We start from the raw sequence: 23,122 nt of genomic DNA on the forward strand, positions 1-23,122 counted from the left end.
TTGTATTGAAATTTTGCAAAATGATTGTGTATGTAATCTATAGGAATACCCGCCATATCATTCTGTGAATGTTTTATCGAGGTTTCAGTATGGTATATGACCGTTAGAGTTCCCGATCGTGGAAAAGTGAAATTATGCAAGTGTAAATTCATGAATCTTGTCTACTAATCCACATAATTTATTTATGCAGAATTTCATGGTTTTACATTATCATTCATAATTATTGATTTCACGAATTATCGATACATTCATGTAACGCAGAGACACTGTGAATAAATTAATAAACCACCTTAAAAATGATGTCATTCCTTAGAAGTACTTCTCCCAGCTCTTGAGTTTTTATCGTTGATTCTTAATCAGTAGAAAAAATTCAAAATGCATTAGCCTAGTGGGAATATATATATATATATATATATATATATATATATATATATATATACATTTTAAATAGAATTTAATGGCTGCTTATTAGTTGAGGATAATGAACGGTGAAAGCAATACAATCGCTTCTCAATAAACACTTGTATTGAGTTGATGAATGATGAACGAAAGCAAATGAAGCTGTAATGTAACTTGGTTATGCAGATTGCTGCAACACATCTCCACTTAATGTTCAATGTATCATTGAATGTATCAATGTAACGTATCACAATGTTCAAAATACAAACAAGATTAAGCTGAATGATTTTTTTAAACAATTTCAAGCAATTCTTATCTTTGTTCCTTCATCTTGATTAAGTATACTTTCAAATATTTTTTTATTTCTCGTAATAATTAAAATACCTTTGCAAAACTAATGCCAGTTACTGTACCAAGTTTACATGCGGTTTGTACCTAAGTTTGCCCTAACTGGCGCATGTGAGAGGTAGAGAGTAGTTTTTTGGGCAATGACTGTTGGTAGCAGCCCTGCAAGTCTCTTCATTCTCTTCAACGACTATCACTAATACATCGTAGGTCACTGTTTCTTTCAAGTTTCCCGCAATTCTGAAACCGTGCTCTTCTATGCTCTCAGGCCAAAATGCTCTAGGATATTGTTAAAAAGGAAAATTCTTGAAGCTGCTACCAAGACAGGGAAGTCTAACGGAGCCACTCTCAATGGGATGATATGATTGTGTTTTCTTTGCAGCAGATGGATGGTAGCTGGAAAAGCAGACCCTGAGATGCCGAAGAGGATGTACATCCACCCGGATTCACCCTCCACCGGCGAACAGTGGATGCAGAAAGTCGTTTCATTCCACAAGCTCAAACTCACCAACAACATATCTGATAAGCACGGATTCGTGAGTACCAATTTCACTTTTATCAATTCACTAGTCTACTCTATTGTTGCTGTAATTTTACAGTCAAATAATATAACAGCTTTTGTCACACTTATTATGAGCGCACTTGATAGTAGAGTGAAAGAGATTGATGGTAAGATAATAATAATTAATAATCGATGTAGTGGATGAACACCTCGTAATCCTCATTTCGAGTTATCAGTGTTCGTAAAAAGGATATTTCTACCACTTACTTGCTGACTCAGCACATTTCTAAGGGAACGAATTCGTCAGAATATTTTTTTAAATTCACGTGATTCTCTCCTTAATAATCACATTTTGAACAGTTTTACACACTATACATTTCTGCAGTTTCACCACTCACTTATCTTTTGAAACAAGAAAGTTTCTAGCATAAGGCAAATGTCATGTTTCCTGCTAAAATGTCTCGACATTAACAAACAAAATCATCAATTTAAAAGAAACTAGGTCGGATGAAAATGATCTAGACACCAATAGAAAGAAGAGGTTCTCTCCGTTATTTTTATATAAATATCTTACTAATTACGACATCACTAAGAGAAGTGATATTCAAAAGAAAACCATGTAATGTTTTGCAATGTTGATTCGCAATGTTTTTAATTTCATAAAAAAATTGAATTTTAATCCTAGAACTTTTTTAGCACTACTGGAATATCGTTTTGAAATTCTACATACAATTCTGTGGTCAAATTGGAAATTCGAGGAAGTTGCAATTTTACACAATTTGTGAATGCTGTTATTTTTTCGGATGGAGGACCAAGTCTCAACATATTTTATAATGACTCCTTTACGTATAAAGTCTTTATCGTATAGGTTCCAGAAATCTTTTAGTTTGCTCTTTAAAAATATTTGTATGTCACTTTAATAAAATTTACAGCTCTTCTGCAATAGGCCGCAATAGTATATGATGTAGATAGAAATCGAACTATTCTATTTCAAAGTATAAAAGTATATTTTTATTATTCACGACATATACAATCCAGTACTTTGATTTTTGATTTTGATGTAAATACAAGTAGCCTTAAACAAGAAAGTGAACAGGATGATACTGTCAAATTTGATTTTCCAATTCCCTTAGAATAAGCTATGACTGTAAAATACTAAAACTGAAAAGTTTTGATCTTGTACAGGGAAATCATGTAGGTAGTTTAATATATGTCTTGCAGGACAGTATAATGAATGAGCAAATAACAATCTTTATTAAAAAAAAATTCCATGAAAACCTGCATAAATATGACTTTTTTGTAACAAATTCATAATTCTCAATTGGAGAATTTCGACTGAAGATCAAGTTATAGGAAAAATCAAACATAAGTAATAAGGTTTTCTACCCACACATCACTCTAAAATTTTATTTTAGGCTCTTATTTCTTCAAAAATTTCAGGGGGAGAGCACAAGGACTCTCCGGGGGCCATGCTCCGAGCACTACAAGAACCGCCTATATTTGTAGCATGTTAAATTTTTTAGACCACTTGGATTACACTGCATTGATTTCGTGGAGGTACTCATAGCATTTTTCGAATAGGGTGATTGGAAGGGATGATGGTGAGGGGGGAGACGGGAGGAAGCAGTGAATCACATTGCTGCTTGAGTCGTGTGAGTCCAGTCGTCAAGCTGTCCGACTGTCTGCCTGTGGCCGTGCCGTGCCGCCGCCAAAGCGGCTTACCTTTGATCCCCCTTGGCCAACCCCCCCTCCCCCAATTACCGTGCCCCCGCGACTCCTTTGCCAACCCATTGGCGTCTACTAATTATCGAGAGAGCAGATAAGCCACTGGTCAACAGCTATTAATCATAGCCGGTTCCAACGCTGCCGCTTCAAACCAACTATGAATCACTAATAGATAAAATAAATGAAAATACGTATCACTTATGAATAAATATGGATGGAGGATCTATAAACAATTCATACATTCCCAAAGTTACAATATTAATTCTACAGACTTTTTCAATCATACATTGACGACTTCCTTTTTTTGTAGTTACACATTATTATTACGTGAAAAAGATGTCTGGTATAATATAGTATGCTATATAATATTCTGTACCGAATCATATACCGAATGATTTATTATTTAAATTAATGTTCGACAGTTGAAAGTAGAAAGAATGATTGAACAGATAGATAATGGTACATATTCTTATCTATAATATTGTGCAATTGCTACATGGCACAGAACAACTATGAGAAACCAATTTGCCTTGTAGTTTGAGAGAAGAATAAGCAACTATTCGTATTTCTTGACTTCTACCTTAAATGTGGAGCATGTAAATGTTGAATATGAGTCTTTCATTAGTTTGATAAACACATTGTACTCTGTTCAGAATTTAATTTTTTACAAAAACATTCTATCAAAATTTTTGGAGAGAAATAGTACAGGCTCAGCCTAGTTTTTCCTCCAATATCATAACTATATTATGATTATAGTGTATTGTACAATAAATGAATAAATAAATAAAATAAATAAACTCATAACATTTTCATTCCGATTTAGGGATATCGGTGGGAGTACATAATACTTCTATCGAGTTTTCTGAACGTTTGGTTCTATCTTGTATTCATCATTCGATTGATTCATTATTTGACGCGGAGGTCTACTGAGTCTCAATTGTACAATCCTACATTTTTCCATTGTTAAACCTTTCCATACAACCTTTTCGTGACTCATCGTCGTCTTGTAAATAACAAGGGGAATCGTATGATGTTGATTTTGAACGTGCCATATTCAAAGTTCCCATAATTTTTAAGATCCTATCCAAGATTTCTTATTGAGCCTGTGGACGATGGATATTTCCAAAAGAGATCGACAAAATATATTCGATTTGGCAAAATGAGCTAATATACTTGTGGAAATCTTTCTTCTGCTTTCTCTCTTTAATTTTCCCTCTCAGATCCAATGTCTCTCAATAACTCTTGTAACCAGACTCTCAGTAACCCTCAGACCCTCACCAGCTTATTCCCTCTCCTAAATTCCATCATTTTCCTCTTCACTGATTCCACATTACTCTTACCGACTTAGTAGCGCTTTTGTCGATTCATATCTCATGTGATTTTTGCCTTCTTGAACATTGATACCTATCTATAAGAGTGTTTATATTCTCTTCAATCTCTATCTTTTTCTTTTCCTTCTTTTTTTCACCATTGTAGAAGTGGTAGAGTAGTGGTCATTATCATCACTATAAAAACTTCGCCAAGAACGCAAGTATAAAAGTATCAAATTAAATCAAATCAAGTTTTATCCAATGATATCACTTACATTACAAAATCCGTTACACAAATGATATTGCAGATCATTGAATACAATACTGTTTGCTTAAGAAAAATCTTGTCTGCAAACAGGAGTGAAATACATTCAAAACTCGACTAAAAATGCTTATCTATAAGCTCAAATGAAAATACTTATCTTAATCAAATTTTATTCATCCCACACACATACACACACACAGTATCATTATTTCAGTCTTCCTACATTGACTAATTTTCTCATTGATATCTCTAGACCAATATTTTTCTACTGATACTGTTCGAACATTCATGTGCAATTCTTGGAATATAGTGTCTATTCCATAGGAATGATCTTGTAAGACAGAAGCAGTGGGATATGATATGTCATATGTGTAGAAAATGGACACAAGCACCATAAAATTTACATAAACGCCATTCTATGCTTGTCTAGTGTGTGCTAATCTTACAGTCAGCAGTTCAGTTTTGAACATTCTACATTCTCATGGAATAGTCCCCAGATTTCCATTAAAATGTATTCTCGTTGGAAACCGAGCATCTCTCCAGATGTGAAGGAAATTCATTTTTTTACCTATTCATCTGCAGGTTAATCCACTCACAGGTGAAATGATGATAAATTACATAAACTTGACTCCTAAACATGATGCTGTTCATAACCTGTGATTGTGAACTGATAGTGATTTACAGACTAATAAACCATAATGTGGACTTGAACCAATTCTTGTTCTGTTGATTCATTACTAGCTCACACAGGACTGTAGGTCCGGGTCGATGTCAAACAAGGCAAACGACAGAAGAGTCCTGCGACAGTCGAGACCAGCGACGGTAGAGACCGGCGACATTTGAGGCCAGCGACGATAGAGGACTCCTGAAAAAGTGGCCTCAAATGTCGCCTGCGTTAGGCGACAGTTGAGGCCACTCTAATTTTTGTGCAGCCCCGACAGTCGAGACCTGCGACAACAGAGGACTCCTGAAAAAGAGGCCTCAACTGTCGCCTGCGCTAGGTTCTCCAGAATGGCAGACAGCACCAAAAGAATTATCATTTAATTAGTATGGATTTACCAGCAATTGAATAATATATTATATCCCATTATTCCTTCCACATTGAAAATACTTTTTCACGAGAAGAGAATAAGTATTGCAACTTTACAACTGAAAATATACCTTAGCTGCTTCTTCATAAAAAACGAAATTTTCAAACTCGTGAATATATTTTTGATACTTGGATGTCAAATTCTCAGTACATTATAGATGTTGAATATTATTCAAAAAATCCATATACTGTTACAAATCAATAACTTTTATTAATTTCACACATTCACATTTTACGATTTTTTGATCCATACATTGAGCTTTCCTCGTAAAAACTAAATTGATTAATTATTTCATTAATGATGTAGCTTATGGAATGAATCACACATGATTACTTTCATATGATGATAACATCATACCTCGAAATAGAATGAACATAGCTACAATCTCATATCCTACACTCGGTCATTCTGACAAATTGGCTTTCCCTCAAGCCATAAAATAAATGAATATGAAAAGGATTACAAACATAAACAGAACATGGAAAATAAAACAAATATAAACTAAACACACAAGATGAAACGAACGTGAACAAAACATAACACTGCATTACATGTCTGCTCATATTTCGAGAAGAGAAACGTTACCTGAGCGTCGTGACATTAGCTCAGATAATATAAATCCTCGACCAACCCCCACCACCCCCGCCTAGAATCTGCCACTGGTTGCACACAACATTATTATCGCACAAATCGATTGAGTCTCTTTAGGAAAAGTGGATTACTCATAAGTGGAGATTGTGCAAGAAGCGTGCGATGGTAATGAAAGTTCATTCGAAAAACGTCCGGTAGATGTGCAAGATCTTGCCGAGAAGAAAGGCCCATTAGAAAAGGTAACTAACCTGAAGTCATTAAATAATAATATTTAACAATACTAGTGTTTTACAATTGACATAAATTGTATGTATATTTCAAGTTAAAACCAAAGATATCAATAACTTTCTGAAAATCAAAATTTCGTAATAATTCCACGAAATCGGAAATAATATATCTAAAAATTATATTAGAAATGCTTTCTCATTTTTCACCTTAAAATTAATTGAATTTCATAATTCCATACTTTCTCACCTATTTCCGATAGATTTGAAGCCATTTTTCTGGGGCGGGGAGGGGGTCGCGAATAGGGGGTCAAGTTTTTTTATTGACGTTGTCCAATACTGCAGAATCGTTCCAAGAATCTTTCAGTTACTTTGGAATTATTTCCCTAAACGGTCTTCTCCCATTAGAAGTAACTGACGATGACTATATAACCATGGTTATATTGTTAGGCTACTTTAAACTGAACTAACTGAACTGATGATAACTTATTGAAAACTGAATTAATGTGTTTTTCTTCGAGGTCAAACACCATCAAGTGTAAACTGTGTCAAGTGTCAAGAGCAACTTTGGTCTCTCACTTGTAATTTCTTTATGTGGTAATACAATGCACAACGGTTAACATCACCAGATTGTTAGTTTCTCTCAGGTATTGACATTTTGAAGTAGGATTTTTGATAAACGAATAAAGTATGAATGTGAACACAAACGAAAATAATGTCAACCTATTGTCATATTAAATGTTTGGGAATTCTTTAAAACACATAAGCTTTGTATATTTTGGAGCACGTATTTCCCAGAATGTGTTGCATTGAATACAGTACTATTCAACACCGTTATTCCACCTCATCAATTCTATTCATGGACATTAACATGTGACTCTCTGTTATGTTTTTCCATTCCGTACGCCTTTTTGTTGTCATTCAGCAGATAACAGTTTTCTAAAGAAGCAGAACTCTGAATCTGGATGTGCGCTGAGCATCGTCATTGTCCACCTGCCTTATAATAAAATTCCTTGAAACGTAATATGAATTGGCTATTTCTTGAAAAGTACAGGTCAAGTCCCAAACCATGAGTCGAATATTGCACCATCAAATTCCTTTATCATTCATTCATTCAACTATCCATGTTTGGTTTAGTTCTCAGTTCCTATTCAATACAGTATCAGCTTATCTTTCTAACAGCTCTATTCCACCATACTCCGGCTCATAGAAGGAATACTCTTTCATGTCCTTTTCAAAAATAGAGAATTTATCTATCTTCTATCCATCTATAAGACGAGATGGCGTCTGTCTTTCTGTCTGTTTTATGTGAGCTCATCACGCTTGAAATACTTGACTGATTAAGCTGTAATTCTTCACAAAGATGATCGTTCTGAAAATCCTTCAAGGATAAGCCCTATCTACCTTCAAAGTTCATATGCTTTTTTTAAGAAGGAAGTTTCCATTATTTGGTTTTCAACAAATCAGAAGTTATAATCATTACAAAATGTATTTTGTCTGGAATCGCAGTAGGATGTGTCCTCAACTGTCGCCTGCTGCAAACGAGTCTCTAATTTTTGTACAGGCCCGACAGTCAAGACCAGCGACATTCGAGGCCAGCGACGGTAGAGGACTCCTGAAAAAGTGGCCTCAAATGTCGCCTGCGTTAGGCGACAGTTGAGGCCACTCTAATTTTTGTACAGCCCCGACAGTCGAGACATGCGACGGCAGAGGACTCCTGAAAAAGTGGCCTCAAATGTCGCCTGCGTTAGGCGACAGTTGAGGCCACTCTAATTTTCGTACACTCCCGACAGTCGAGGCCTACGACCGTAGAGGACTGTAAAACAGTCCTCTACGGTCGTAGTCCTCGAATGTCGTCGGTCTCGACTGTCGCGCCCCCGTAGGTCCACATCCCACGCACAAGCCAATCATTATTTTGTTTGGCTCTCAATAAAAATAAAATGGATGCATAGAATCAATACTATGCATCCATTTTCTTTAGATACATTCAAATTCATAAATCATCTATAGAGCGTTTCATGGCAGTACATCTGTTCAGCTGGTAATTATAAACCATGAAATGCATAATAACAAAGAATCTGAAAATTTTTGAACTCCTGGGCACATACCTGATAATTTCAAACTTATTGTGTTTCGCACTTCAAGTTAAAGTACCTGCATTTTTTACACCATGAAAGTACGAAATATTCTATAACCTACTATGGTTCTCAATAACTCGATAAATTTGAGGTGATCCTCAACGCAAAGGTTAAATGACAAACTACAATTTTTTTACTTTCATCTACTGACTTGGGGAATGCGCGCGCATTTTCTCAGTCGGGGGGCAGAGTGAATAGAATAAGGCCCATCTGAGCATCTGGGAAACGGGAAGTCGCTGTATGTTGTATGCCTGGAGAATGGCATGCAATTGTAAGACAAATACCAGTTGAGCGCTGCAGAAGAGAATTCTCGATTGAACTGGGGCCAGTATGGATGGTGCGTGGTGGTAATGTAGGGGGGGGGGGTCCGGGGCTACCAGCATAAAAGCCTGTAACAACAAGAAGATACATTGATGTGTCGTCGTCATTCTGGTCGAGCGGACAATATTGACCAGTGAGTCTAGGCGCCGGCCCAGGACCAGGGCTCCATACTAGCCTTCTGCAAAACATCGTCTCCCTTCCTTGGCCAGGCGTCTCCCAGCCAACCCCCCCCCCCAAAAAAACTCCACCGCCCGTAACCCCTTCCAATCAACCACCACCATCAATTAGCTGATATATCGTGTTTTTGTTGCTGGTTAAATTAATTTAAGCTTGCGCCCAATGAATTGTTCTTCCACCCTCGATCATTCCGGCGATAAATAGATTTTTTTTCGTCAGCAATACATAGATCATTTGACACTCAACACATTATTTCAGACTACTATATTATTCAATCTCCCACTCATAAATCATGCTCGTCCTAATCATTACCACGATCTGTCAATCTTTGAATATATGACATCATTGCTGACAGATTTTTTATTTTTGAAATTTACCAGTGTAATTCATGGGTATACTTCATAGATAAATTGGCTATCATAAATAAGTAGATAAAAGGAAAATGAGCCTTATATTCAGCGTGTTACATACACGGGAGAGAGGAGAGCTTAAACAATGAATCTGAAAATAAACTATCAAGTATATTTAACACTTTTGGCAGAGATTCAATTTATCAATAATGAAATAAAAACAAAATAGTGTTGTTTCTTAATCTAATATAATTATATTTGTAAAGCATATATGTGAAAGTGTAAGTTAACTTGAAACTGTAGTCATCTTAATTGCAAATTCTTGATAAAAAGATTGTCAACTTGATCCAAGAATTAATATTACTACATTCCTCCAAAACATACAGCCAAAGTTTAGTAATAATTTCATCATTGTATTGACGATTATACCAGGCCTTTTCTCTTAAACAATTTAAGTTGGTATCGATTAATTCAAGTATGTATACTCAGTCAACCCTCTGAACTGGATCGACGTCATCAGAGGTCTAAAGCTTTACGATTGAACTAATTTAGGCAAAATGGATGAGATGAAGGCAGGGGGGAAGAGGTGTTGTCGCGTGGTTAGCTGTGAGACTTTTAGAAGCTTTTAGAGACCAATTAGTGTCTTGTCTTTTCGGCGACAATTTATTTTATTTTAGTACTCCACAACTCGGCCACTAAACCTTCTATTTTTGTGCTATTAATTGGTTACCTTCACTATTTACCGTGTTTTTTTATTTCGTGCAGGCAACAGTACAAGTCTCATAGTGTAAAGTGTCATCTCAAACACCATGCCTATGAATAGGCTTCACTGTTGCCTAGAAAATCTGCTTTACTGTTTCTAACAAATCTTTTGGAACAGACTATTAGCTCGGACGTGATAAATTAAGAATCCCCTCGGGCTGGAAGACTCGCTGTCAACTAATTTCAGGATATTGGCAATTTTCAACTTACTTAAAGTTTAGTTAATTCTGGGAGAAGATAATAATGGAGAATTATGGCTCTGATATACAACATGCTACGGATTGATTTATTATGTGCATGGATGTGTTTTGACCATATATTTGAATGATTTGAATATAAATTATTATAAAGTGAAATAATGATGAATTAATAACCATTTATCATCAAACATTTGAATTATTTTTTGGTACCCTAATTTATTGTGAACATAAAAAAATGGAAAAATTTGGCATCTTTAACATTTTATTGGAAATTCATCAAAGTATTTATCGTAGTTATCGTTGAACATACTCCAAAGCCCTTGATTCCAAACTAACATGTCACTAGGCTCGTTCAATAATTCAAAGAATATTAGAACCATCTCAGCATTTCCACATTACAAAATTATCTACTAATATAAAAAAGTAAATTAATCAATATTCCAATCAATAATGTCATCAAGTACCTGAAAACAAACCTTTTTGACTGCAATGTTGACGTCAAAAGAGAGGAAAGCTGAAAGGAAGATCAATGAATCTGCACAAAATATCCGTTTAAGTTAACTTAACATCTCCTAACCACCGATCAGGCATGTTAACTTCTATCCAATTGGCGGTCAATACACGAGAATTCAACATAGGAAAGAAACACAAGGAGAACCCTCCTCATTCTTCTTTTCTTCTTCATCATCATCATCAAGCTCTCAACAAATTGAAAAAATTTTGGTGAACATTCATCTAACTAAAATCGAAAGAAAACTAGAAATATTTACATCAATTACCTTATTTATAGAAAAATATTATTAACTTCACATTCAATTTCTTTATTCCTATTCACAATTATTTTACAATTACAAGAAATAACTTAAAATAATTATTTGAATTGATATTTCACGATGGGAAAATGAGATGGAACATAGTAATTTATATTCCATTCATAAAAATTATGATTATCCAGAAACTACAAGTTAAATCGATTGAAATTACTTTGGAAAATCAGATTGAGAATACAATAATCTATTATGAGTAGAGGTTGTTAATTTCTAATTCGGTTTATCATGTACCATGAGTGTTGTAATAATATTCATACGGAATTGCAAATAAAAAATGTTTAATTGGTGAATTAAAGTTCGCTAAGATAAACTAACAGTGAAGTTTTAAATGAACTAGGCTAGGACAGTAATTGTCTTGGAACTATCCCAAAATCATACTCAACCTATTCTTTTCGTAGATATGTCCCATGATGAGCTGTAATCATGTATATAACATATATTGTGGTCTCCGAAGGTCTCATGAAACGTTATGCTTTATAATTTTCTAGTTTAATGAATTTAAAGAATTTGTGAACTCAAACTTGACCAAAGTAAGTTAGTAGTGATAGTGATGATGTCTAATGTAACCACTAGGTAGCAAATTATCTTGGTTTTTTAAATGTTTAACTGAGTCACACTCTACGCTAATGTCTTAATTGAAGTGACTATAATTTACGAGTGTATTGGGATGACGACAGAAGAAGAAAGTAAGGAAATATTGTTTTGTGTGAGCTTAGCATATGTAGGGATTAGATGGCTTATGGGTAGAATGTGTGTCTGTAATCGTAAAAGCCAGGTAGATGATGGCTGTTGTTGATAAAAATTGTTGGCAAACAGAAATGTCGTTTGAAATGCCCAAAACAGATAGCAGGCGGCGAGCAAATGTCACCGCTTGGTCAGGCCAGGAATTCAAGCGGCTTCTCATAATGAGCACTGTGAAAAGCTTTTACAGTTCCGATGAACCGATAAAGCCACAAGTCGGAGCCGGTGTTTCTGTTTTTCTCATCGCTCGATTTGAGCAGCAGTCGTCGCCTTGTATTATATTTTTATTATCAAGATGCTGGATGCTGCTAGCTGCTTATTTTCACACCGCCACAACAATTTATAGGACGTCTTTCTAGCCTCATTTTCAGTTTACGGCGGCTATGCTATTTAGATATTGAGATGATGTCAATATTCTCGTGAAACAGGAATATTTAAATATTTGTACAATATTAATGCCTGCAATGTTTTTTCAACTCGTCGTTCGGAGAATACATTCAAATTCAATCTTCAATGTCTTTAAAAAAATTAAATTATCATCCCACCTTCAAAGTGATGTTCGTTCATCAATAGATATTTAATTCATAAATTGGTCGCGATGCCTATTTACCGAGGAGACGCGTTTGAATCAATATATTGCATTGAATGGAATGTGTCAAATCATCGAGACTCTATCGTATTGTTTATCATATTCCAGGCCATGTCAGCAGCAATTAATTTTGGATAATGATTTAATAATTTCTGATATAGCCTACATTCAAACACACTTTTTGTTGAAGAACTGGGGGTTTTAAGAATTTGATATCTTTTTTTAATATTTTCAACAATAGAGTGCCCTGCCTAATAATGTTTTCCACGTGTTGAAATCCATTTTATGCAGTCTTGTACTACATTGTTTCTGGAATGTATTCTATTCCCTTTCATACTAGATCGTAGCTGTTGATAGATGAAAATGGATAAAGTGAATTTCGACCTCGATCTAGTAATGAAATCACACTGTAATGAGCATTTGGTGACAATAAATTAATGAGAAACCGAAAATAATGTCGATTGAAGTGAGTGTTTGTTAAGAGTGGACGATTAGGCTAGCTGTGCTCTGTTGGAGTTTCAGTTGTAATGAGGATGCGGGCTCTACAGTCTACAGCTCCACAGCTATGCATTGCGGACACTTTGTGCACAATACACGGATTAGTCCTTTCGACAGACCTTTAATCAGTTAACTTGTGCTAAATGCAACACTTGTAAACATCTACGGAATCAACTAACTTGCCCAACTATGTACTGTTCGAAAACGAACAGCAGGAATGCTAAAACTTAGTAATTGGCCTCAGAGATGTGTTAGAATGTATATGAAAGGAAAAAGAGTCACTAACAACTGCAGATTTTTGTGAAACTGTTTCCCAAAAAATTCATATATTTTATACAATCAAGACTCACTTCTAAATTGATTTTCATATTGTTTTTATGGGACACTCATTTTAGCCATCATACATCCCTATTCATGATGTTAATGTTTTCTGACCTGAAGTAGAAGTGAGAAATTGATAATTGAATCGAATAATTGCATTTATTAGGGCGGAGTTATGACTCTCGTTCCTTTCTGTCATACAGGCAGACGTGGAGACATCTTTCCAAGACCTAAAGAAATAAGATTGTAGGGTTCAGTCTTTTTGGTTAGACTGATGATGTTGAAGACTACTGATGTTGATGCCTTTAGTACATTGAAACTATAGATTGGCTTGAATAAAATATGTGGAACTGACAACATCACTTCCATTCTACCCTAGTATTGAGCAAATCCAACATCTCTATTTCTAGTGTAAATTTTGAATACGGTTTTCTGAAAAACCTTAAAAAATTGTTCAAAGAGAGTGAATTTTCCATTTGAAGATAATAGCAGCGAATTTATTCAGGTCTAATAATTCAACAGTATTTTTTCAGATGTATCAAACTGATTTTTGTTAATTAACATATTTTTCCAAAACAAAACCAATATCAGCACATATATCGATAACCCCTGTTTTTGCGAAGAATGGAATATTATGATATCGCTCAATATAAGACATTAGCTGTCATTAGTTTTAAAGAAGTCTGTCAATTTATATGAATAATATTGCTAATAATTTATCATCATCATTTTGTAATGATGAATTAATGCAACTTGATAAGCTGAATACTATTGAAATTGTGAAAATGCGGTTGATATGGTTTCGCTCGTAGTGAACATTTTGAACAACATTCAAATAGAGGGATAAGGGCTGAAGAGAACAATGGTCCAGTGATTAGGTATGAGAGCATCAATCACACTGATCGTGAGCAGACACGCAATGGTCGCCCACTGTCCAGTGGGAAATCATCAAAGTCCTGTTCCGGTGCAGTGCAGTCAATTGACTACTCACCAATACATTCAGGCTAATCATTCCACCATTTCGAGAAAAGTCTACATATCTCGATTAAGAGAAACGCAAATAAAATTCTCTCTCTCCAAAATCCAATAATCCAATAACGTGTTTCACCATGGCAAACATTGGTTTCATCCGCAACTCTTTTATTAACTCTACCGAATATTTGGTAAACTGCGTGTTTTCAGACATGATGATGATGTTAGATGGAAGCAAACCACTTCTCAATATTGACAAACCCAGAGATAATTCCAGAAAACCGTTGAATATTCAGAGAGATATTCATTTATGTGTTCAACTGAACAGTCCTCAATTCGAGTCACTATTAAGTTCAATATGCATTTTAGTCTGCTTGTTCTGAGCTTCTGCGTATTGTTCCAAACTTAACTCCATATAGACTATATATTTCAATATTCAGGGTATTATTGAACTATAGCTACTAACTTTATCTATACTCTCGAATGTTCTCTATTTAAGTAGTAGGCCTGTTGTGATATGTTGAATAAAATAATTTCATTTATATTTATTGAAAAATATAACTTATCATCCATAGTACTGTACGTAACTTAGCTCTGTGGACAAATAAAACTAATTTTGAATCTTAAAAATAATGCTCGAATGACTGATCTACTCTTCTGAAAATTACATTGTTCACAGCTCTTACAAATTTTATGAATGACAATATTTTTTTACGAACGTCTTCATTGATTGTGTATAGATGGTGTTTCCTATCTTTCAATGATCGACGCATTAAATAACACGACTTCAAGTTGTCACAAATACTTTACTATTACAAATACTATTGAAAAAGCTTGTCACCAGTAATTGTCCTTATAACTCTATTATTAATCTGTAGTAATTTATAAAGTTGTATTTAGAGTGGAGTTTGTGTCAGGTTCAAGCTATTATATAATAATAATATCCAAACGAGGTGGAATTTCCGTCAGGAACCATTAAAGGTAGACGCACACAGATCGTCATCGGACGGACGGCACGCATCGGACGGATCGGATTATTAGATCTGATGCATTGTTTTCAATTGGAGTGCGCATACCTATCCGCATCCGTATAGGTATGCGCACTTTAATTGAAAACAATGCATCAAATCTAATCATCCGATCCGTCAGATGCGTGCCGTCCGTCCGATGACGATCTGTGTGCGTCTACCTTAAGCAGGAAACGTGGGGAACCAATAAAAGCATTAGGAATTTCATTATATATATAACTATCATAATATTAACTCTACTACTAAACAAAAAGTTCAATAATTGACAATCTGTTCAAGTGTTATGTCCACATAAGTACTTGAGATGCATACAAGTCTTAAAGTAGGTTACTGCTTTCAAAACTAATTTTGACGGCTGAGAGATATTTTTTTGATCAAGTCAAGTCTTATCAGCACTATTGATCGGCTGAGTTATTGAAGAACAATAACACACGCACACGCACACCCCAAGGATGAACTGGAAATTGTGCAAATGCAAGATATCGACGCTGCTCCCTTATGATACGAATCTGGAGAACGGAAATTCCCAATGCAGTCTATTTAGGCTGCTTCCACCCCTAATAAGAAATGCATTTGTATGGTATGTGTCTTGCTCTGCTCCAACAGACAATTGCAACTTGCTTTTTCTTCTCGGAGGAGTTGAGTGCAGTTGCCATGGATACAGGTGCTGTTCCCGCACAAGCAATGACTTGGAAAACGTCTCAACTCACATGTGAGTAAACACAAACTCCCTTCCTTCTTCCTTCTTTACTCACACACACACTCTCATTCATTATCTGTCCTTTCTTCACACCTCAACATTGTTCTCATTAGCTAATTATTCGTGAATGATGATAATAATAATCACTCTTTCTTGAACATTACAGCAAAATCATATTTCATCACCTGATTGTTTAATCTTGACCAATTTTTCCAAAGTCCTCATAACTCCGATTCGAATATGTTTCCTAACAGCTGTTTCATAGGAATTAAGAAACGACTTATTAGCGAAACTTACCAACATACAGGCTGCATTGTAGTAATGAGATTTCAAGATTTTATGGAAATCGATATGATAGATGCAAGTAATGAAACATCATATTAAATACTGCAAAACAAATTTTCAAAAATTATGATGGAGAAATATGAAATATTGTTTTTTGTTCAGTTTGATGATGACTGGCGAAAGGTATGGAGGGGGTGGAAGAGAGAGGAGTGTTTGAAAAATGTTAGGAGCTATTTGATCTAATTGTTCGGTGGATTTATTTTTCACTAATCTAAGATCAGGAAGAGTGTGGGGGGGAGAATGGAGGGTTCTTGCGTGCTTGTGCTTTGGCGTATGGTCAGGGGGCATACGGTAGGGGTCTAAGTGGTAGGAGATAGGGGGGTAGGACAAGGGTAGTCTAGCCCTTGGCGGCTTCTCAAAAAGGTAGGAGACACCCTTCTCCAAGATATCGATTTCCCCTGCTCTATGTTTGCTTGTTCGTCCGCCTAGGCGGGTCACACAAAGACTATTCTCTCTCTCTCTCTCTTCCCTACTCTTTCTCTCTACCCAGGCTACTAGCAAAAACATCTTTAGGCCTCTTTGTGTCTTTGTGTTTTACTACCGCATCATCCAGCTCTCGAGTATTCGCTGAGTTTAAGCACAAATAATTCGTGAAGGATGCCACCGACCTTTTCCAACAAAGCTTATTCTTTCAGCAATCACTGTTCGAGCCCTCCCCCCTCCACCCTTCCGCTTATCCTCTGCCCGGTTTCAATATTCTCACGATATCAACACACCCCCCCACCCATAGTTACCTTCTAACAAAACCGAATCGTTGTTTTAGATTTACAATTGCAATATTTCATTTTCATAAATATTCAGTGAGTACTTGTGTTGACAGAATTCATGAGTCATCATTTTTTATAAGAATATGAGTAAGGTCTGTATCAATTTAATCAAATTGTGGAGTTTTTCTCGTAGGCAGAATTAACCAATCGCACGGATTAGATGAGTGTCGTGCAATCGACTCTCCTGTTAGAAGGAGAGCTTTGAGACAGCTCTACTAAAATCACTTCTCGATAGTTCGAATCATCAACATCATCATCATCCTTCCCATTAGGCTACTCACGCCCAAGCCTAGGAATAATGCGAGCATCATTCTCAATAAAATACTACTAAATCAAATGAACAACCTATATTTATAGAAATAATCGTAATACAAGATCATCGAGGTTCTAGAACAGGGGTTCCCAAACTTTTTTTTATCACACCCCCTCTGGTTATTCGGAGACAACCCACGCACCCCTACATATCAACTTTTAATCTTGTAATACCATTTTGTGGATGGTTACTGGGCTTTCTAAACTGTGCACTAAGCTTGGCTTGTTTCTGCTATGCCAAGAAAGTAATCTCTAGATTAAGTTTAACTTACAACTTAATTGAAACTTCACAAAAACAATAATTGTATTCGTAACAATTTTAATTATTTCCATAATTATCAAAAAAACACAGACTTTATTTCAAAGATCTGAGAAAATAATTTAAAAAGGAACTCAAATTTTTTTTTTGCCCCTCTGTACTTTCTCCACGTCCAAGGAGGCGCGCTCCCAAGTTTGGGAACCCCTGACTTTCTAGAGGTCAGAAATCGATAATTATTAATCATTGGATCAGTTGTTTCTATGAATTCTCTACATTCCAAGGGGCTTGAGAAGATGGAAAGTTGTTCAAAAGGAAACCTATATAATATATGAAAATCAGCTCATTTTTGATGAACGCAAATGAAGGGTGTGGCAAGAAGAGAGGAGAGATTCAAGTGAGAGAAGAGCAGCTGCGTGGAGTGGATGTGCGATTCGATTCTCAATCGACCAGCATCTCCACCTCCATCTCTTTCCATCATACATTCTGTGAGTCGTTTTTCTCATTCTATCATCCATCAATCCATCTCTATTGACCGGCTGCCAGAGCGCCGACTGCCCCAGGTGAAGTTCAATCCTGAGTAAATATTGCAACGATGTTTTGCAAACAAACAATTCACGGACATTTTCGCTTCCAAAATCACAGATCTCTACGGTGTTGTATCCAGAATGAATCGATAAAACAATTCTTGAAACTGTTACTTGAAATATGATAATCAATTCATAAAATAAAAATTATTCCAGAAACCAATTCCCGTATTGTATGTATGATGGATCGTTGAGGACTGTATAAAATAGAGAGTAGCCTATCACGTACTATAACAAGAATAATTTCCAATCTTGAGCTACTTGCTCATTTTTAACTGATCTCATACTGTATTAACAAATTTGAGACATACATGAGGAAAAATCACAGTTGAATAAGAATTTGGCATTGACTTGTATGAGGAGGACCTTTTTTGATAATAGATTAAAGATTAATATTATTCGAGTGTGATTTTATTTGTTTGAGTAATAGCAGAAATGGATGCCGTAAACGCATTCCTTTGTACATTGGATTTTATCAAATGGCATGAAAAGCTGTTGTGCTAAATTTGGATGAGTGTGTATGCGCACGCTCGGTGACTATCCAATTGGCGTCGGTTTTAGCAGTGCATGGACCTGCGCTCACTGCACTGACCGCAGTTCACACTAGACGCAGAGCAACCCATCCTAGACCTATCCTTGTCCCTTGCTCACTCACCCACAGTCATGTCATTTGTTTCGAATTCAGGTGCCAGGGTGCAAATGGCCAGTGATCTCGATTCTCGATGCATTTTGTTCTTTTCATGTCACAGTTTTTGTACAGTCGTTCGTTCTTTTTTCATCAGCATGCCAATTGCTGCCAGTCACAGCGCATCAATTAAAATAGGGAAAGGATGATTGAAATAGGGAAAAATGATATGAAATTGCTGTTGAAGATTGAACAAGTTCAATGCTGTACAGTAGTGTCGATTATCCACTAAATATCTATTCTGTAGATCATGCGTAACAGTAGACCTCGCAAATTTATCTTCTTCAATGTGCGACAAGTCAAATAGAATAGAAGTTATTGTATCACTAACACTTATCAATTATCACTTTATTACCTATTTCGCATTTCTAACAAGAAATGTAGGAAGAGAGGGCATTGGAGGGAGTTAGCGATAATGGTTTTTGGGTATTGGTCTTCTTGTCATGAGTATTCTCACATTGTTCATCGATATGAATCAACCTTTTACATGAAATTTATCAGGAGACACGCTTTATAACAATACGCCGAGGCTATGCTTGCCTCTTGAGAATATTGATTCTCTCTTTAATAATTGTTAATATTACAGGAGAAAATAGATACTTAATATTATTTGTGTGAATTTGAACAATCACTGTTTTAACAGGAAATTTTTACCTAGATATCTTTTGACTAAAAATTTGTATTATCTAGGGTTCGAGTTTCGACGTTTGTGACAGATTGGACATTACTGTCCAGTGTCTAAACGGTAACCAGAAACTAAATCGTCATGTCACCAAATATGAAAGTCATTCGGAGGCATTGAGTTTCAGGTACGTGAAATTTGTCTAGAGATCGTAGTGAGATCGTTTGACTGCAGGGTGGGTATGAAAATAGACACATGTGATGAAACGGTTGTAGGCGTGGATGGGATGCCAGTAAGATGATGGTAATGATTGTGATGCAAATTTGCGTGTAAACCGGAAACAAGAGCACGCGTCACCTACACGCCCCTCAATATCCTATATTCCATTTCTATTGCTATATCAGTTTATATGGAGAATAATATTAATAATTTTGGTGTGTCAACTGGCGGGTGCTCGGCTGTTCGGTGATCGATGCTTCCTCTGCTCCGCTCTGCCTGCTGCCGCCTGTCATTGCTTACTATTTTATTGCTCCAACTGCAACACAACGCATCCTGCCTTGCCTTTGTCACAGGTGCTTAACTGCTCAACAGCAAATGCTCACTTTATCTAACGCCACTATGATACTTGGTCGCTGCTGGTCAGATAGCTCCTGCCAAAATTATGTCAATGAACTTCGAGTAGCAACACTAATACTTGCTATCAATTTTCTACCTTGAGTTCTCCTTGGTTTGGTCAACTTCAACTTGAAAAAAAATCAATGTTAACTTGGACCAAGTGCTCTGTGAAACCTCGCTATGTAAACTACCAACAAGTTGTATCATATTGAACCTGTGTCACATTGACTTCTTAGTATCAGCTCCAATTCCAACTGCTACCAAAGTAGCCTAATGTGACACATTAATCGGCAATCGACATAATAGACATATCCACTGCATTGATGATGCTTACAGATCGGCCCAGTAATATTTGCAATATTTCTAATCTAGGAATCAAAATCTAGAATTGTAATAGTAAGTAAACTGGAGTCGAAATGGATATCTCAAATTATAATAATGAATAGGAATGTTCTGAAGTAAGTGCCTTATTTAGGAATGTGTCGAATCTTAGCTGGATCTCATTGTATTGCCCAGCAACGAAGTACGAGAGCCATGCTGCTATTGGCAACAAAGTCGAACATAGATGAATTTATATCTTAGAATTGTTTTTAGATATGCTCCAATAGTTCACCAGGAACTTGGATGGAACTTTTCGATGTACAATTTTCAACTATTAGCATTTGCAACCTCAGCCTGAATTCAAAAATAAAGAATCGCCACGACAACTGGTTTGCTTTCAAAGTTATGGTCGTGAACGACTTGCATGCAACCAGTTGCAGCTGCACCTGATCAATATTTTCTAATGTAAAATTTGTAATGGAAGGGAAGTATAGTAATACAAATTACTCGGCGCTCAACAAATAATTTAAAGCCGTGATATTGCAACGTCGCATTGTAGGCCTAGAATCTAATACATGATTGGTGAAAAAGATTTTAAAAAATACCAGCTGATCTTTTTCACCAATCATGTATTGGATTCTAGGCCTACACTGCGACGTTGCAATATCGTAGGCCGGGGCCTTGTATTAGAGGTGGCTATGATTTCGTACTATGAACTATCACAAACCAAAATATATTCTCATTTTGATCTGCAATATCAGTCTATTGGGAGAAGAATTGCTAAAATTTGTTAATTAGGAAATGAAATTATTATTAATCAACTCTTCATCCGATGAAAACTCTACAAATCGATAATTTGCTATTTCAAATTGAACTAATTGCGAAACTGTGAAACTGATCTAATAACTGATACACATCTGTCGGTTAGTTGATGGACAGATATAGTTTTGGTTGCATAACTGGTTGCAGTTGAAAATGTTTGACGATTTTAGTTTTGGAATGACCGTGGGTGAATCGGCAAACTTCTGATGCAAACAATGATGACGGTTGGGGGGTGGGGGTTTCTACACACGTATTGTAACAAGAATTACGTGCTGCGGAGATGAGAAGAAGTTTACTTTTGGATAGGCAAGAAAAGCGAGTCAGAGTGAGCCGACCTGCTACGTGCACAATACTCTACTCATTCTGAATAATAATAATAAAAACCGAGTGCCTGTAATCCCAGTGATTTCTATTCACTTTGCTTGTAAGTGCGGATAAATGACTGGAAGCAATAATGATTGTAGTCCACTCCATTATCACCTGCTTTAATCCACACATGTATCCTCAACCTTAACACACTTTCTCCACGTGAATAAAGTCAGGCCGAGCATGCAATTGTAGAGTACAATGTTGTGTCCCAAACTCAGTGATATTTCAGCTAGATTTACATTGCATCTCGACACTTTTTCAGGCTTGAAGTCTCCGAGATGGTTGATATTTCACACCTTTTCACCACAAGAGTGAATCATTTAGACGGTGTTAAAGTTTTATTTGTAACTAGCAGGTAACTCGTGCTCCGCTAGGGTTTAATTAAAAAACTTGACAAACTGAAAACTAGACCTATTGAAATCTTGAAGATTTTAAAATAGGCCTATAACCTTCCCAGATAAATTAAGAATCTATATGCAAAATTTCAAGTTAATCAGTTCAATAGCTCAGACGTGATAATGCGTCATTCTTGAATTTCCTATCCCGTACGTGTATAATTCAATTCTTCACTGTATTATCATAGATAATCTAATTCTCAGACAGTAAGAATCTAAAATATATTTTAGACAATAATAATTCCAAAAAAACAGTTTTGGGCTGGGCCTGCTGTCTCAATTATAGGAGTTTCATTTGTGTGTGATAAGAACGATCAGATGAAAAAAATAATATCAAATACATTTAAAATAATAATTATAATAACTGAAAAAATGTGTATAAGATAATGGTTAGCACACACACTTTCCAATGAGTTATTTTATGAGAGATTTTAGAATTATGTCAAGAGTGCTTAAATTGTGTCAAGTGTTTCTGTTTCTTAACTTTTTAACTACAGCTTATTAATTAATTTTCCTACTCCTATAGTCGAAAGACAAAAAGTACAGGCTTTCGTCAATCCCTAGATTTTGTATTTGAAGTATTTCTGAGTTTTCATTGTATTTTTGTTGTACTAATTATATATCAGATGTATAATAATACTTCCGCACACTCGGCATTAGTTTGTTGATTGGTTGTTTGAAGCATTGATTAATAATGTTTTCAAGTTTACTGTAATTCTTTGAAGTTAATGCTTCTCGTCCCACCATAGTTTATATAACTGATCTCGAGTGAAAAGTCGACAAACATTTCACGGCGCCCATATAATATGATATTGCACAGCGTATATAATATTCTCATCTTGGCGTTCAAATGCAATATGCCCAAGGACTTAATATAATCATCACTGAATTTTGTTTACTCGTAGAAGACTATCAAGTTTATTTACTGAGACAACGTGATAAGTGAG

General features: G+C 35.8%; 1 protein-coding gene across 8 annotated transcripts in view; it reads left to right on the forward strand.

Moving 5' to 3' along the window:
* Positions 1-23,122, forward strand: part of LOC111045216 (optomotor-blind protein) — a 128,698-nt gene that overhangs the window by 68,107 nt on the left and 37,469 nt on the right. For all 8 annotated transcript variants that reach the window (XM_022330566.2, XM_039441226.1, XM_039441223.1 and 5 more), the window contains exon 3: positions 1,127-1,280. In XM_022330566.2, coding sequence (XP_022186258.2) covers positions 1,127-1,280 — 154 coding nt within the window. The remainder of the gene's footprint in view (positions 1-1,126; positions 1,281-23,122) is intronic.

The sequence above is a fragment of the Nilaparvata lugens genome, chromosome X (assembly GCF_014356525.2).
Source record: "Nilaparvata lugens isolate BPH chromosome X, ASM1435652v1, whole genome shotgun sequence".
Taxonomy (NCBI): Eukaryota; Metazoa; Arthropoda; class Insecta; order Hemiptera; family Delphacidae; genus Nilaparvata; species Nilaparvata lugens.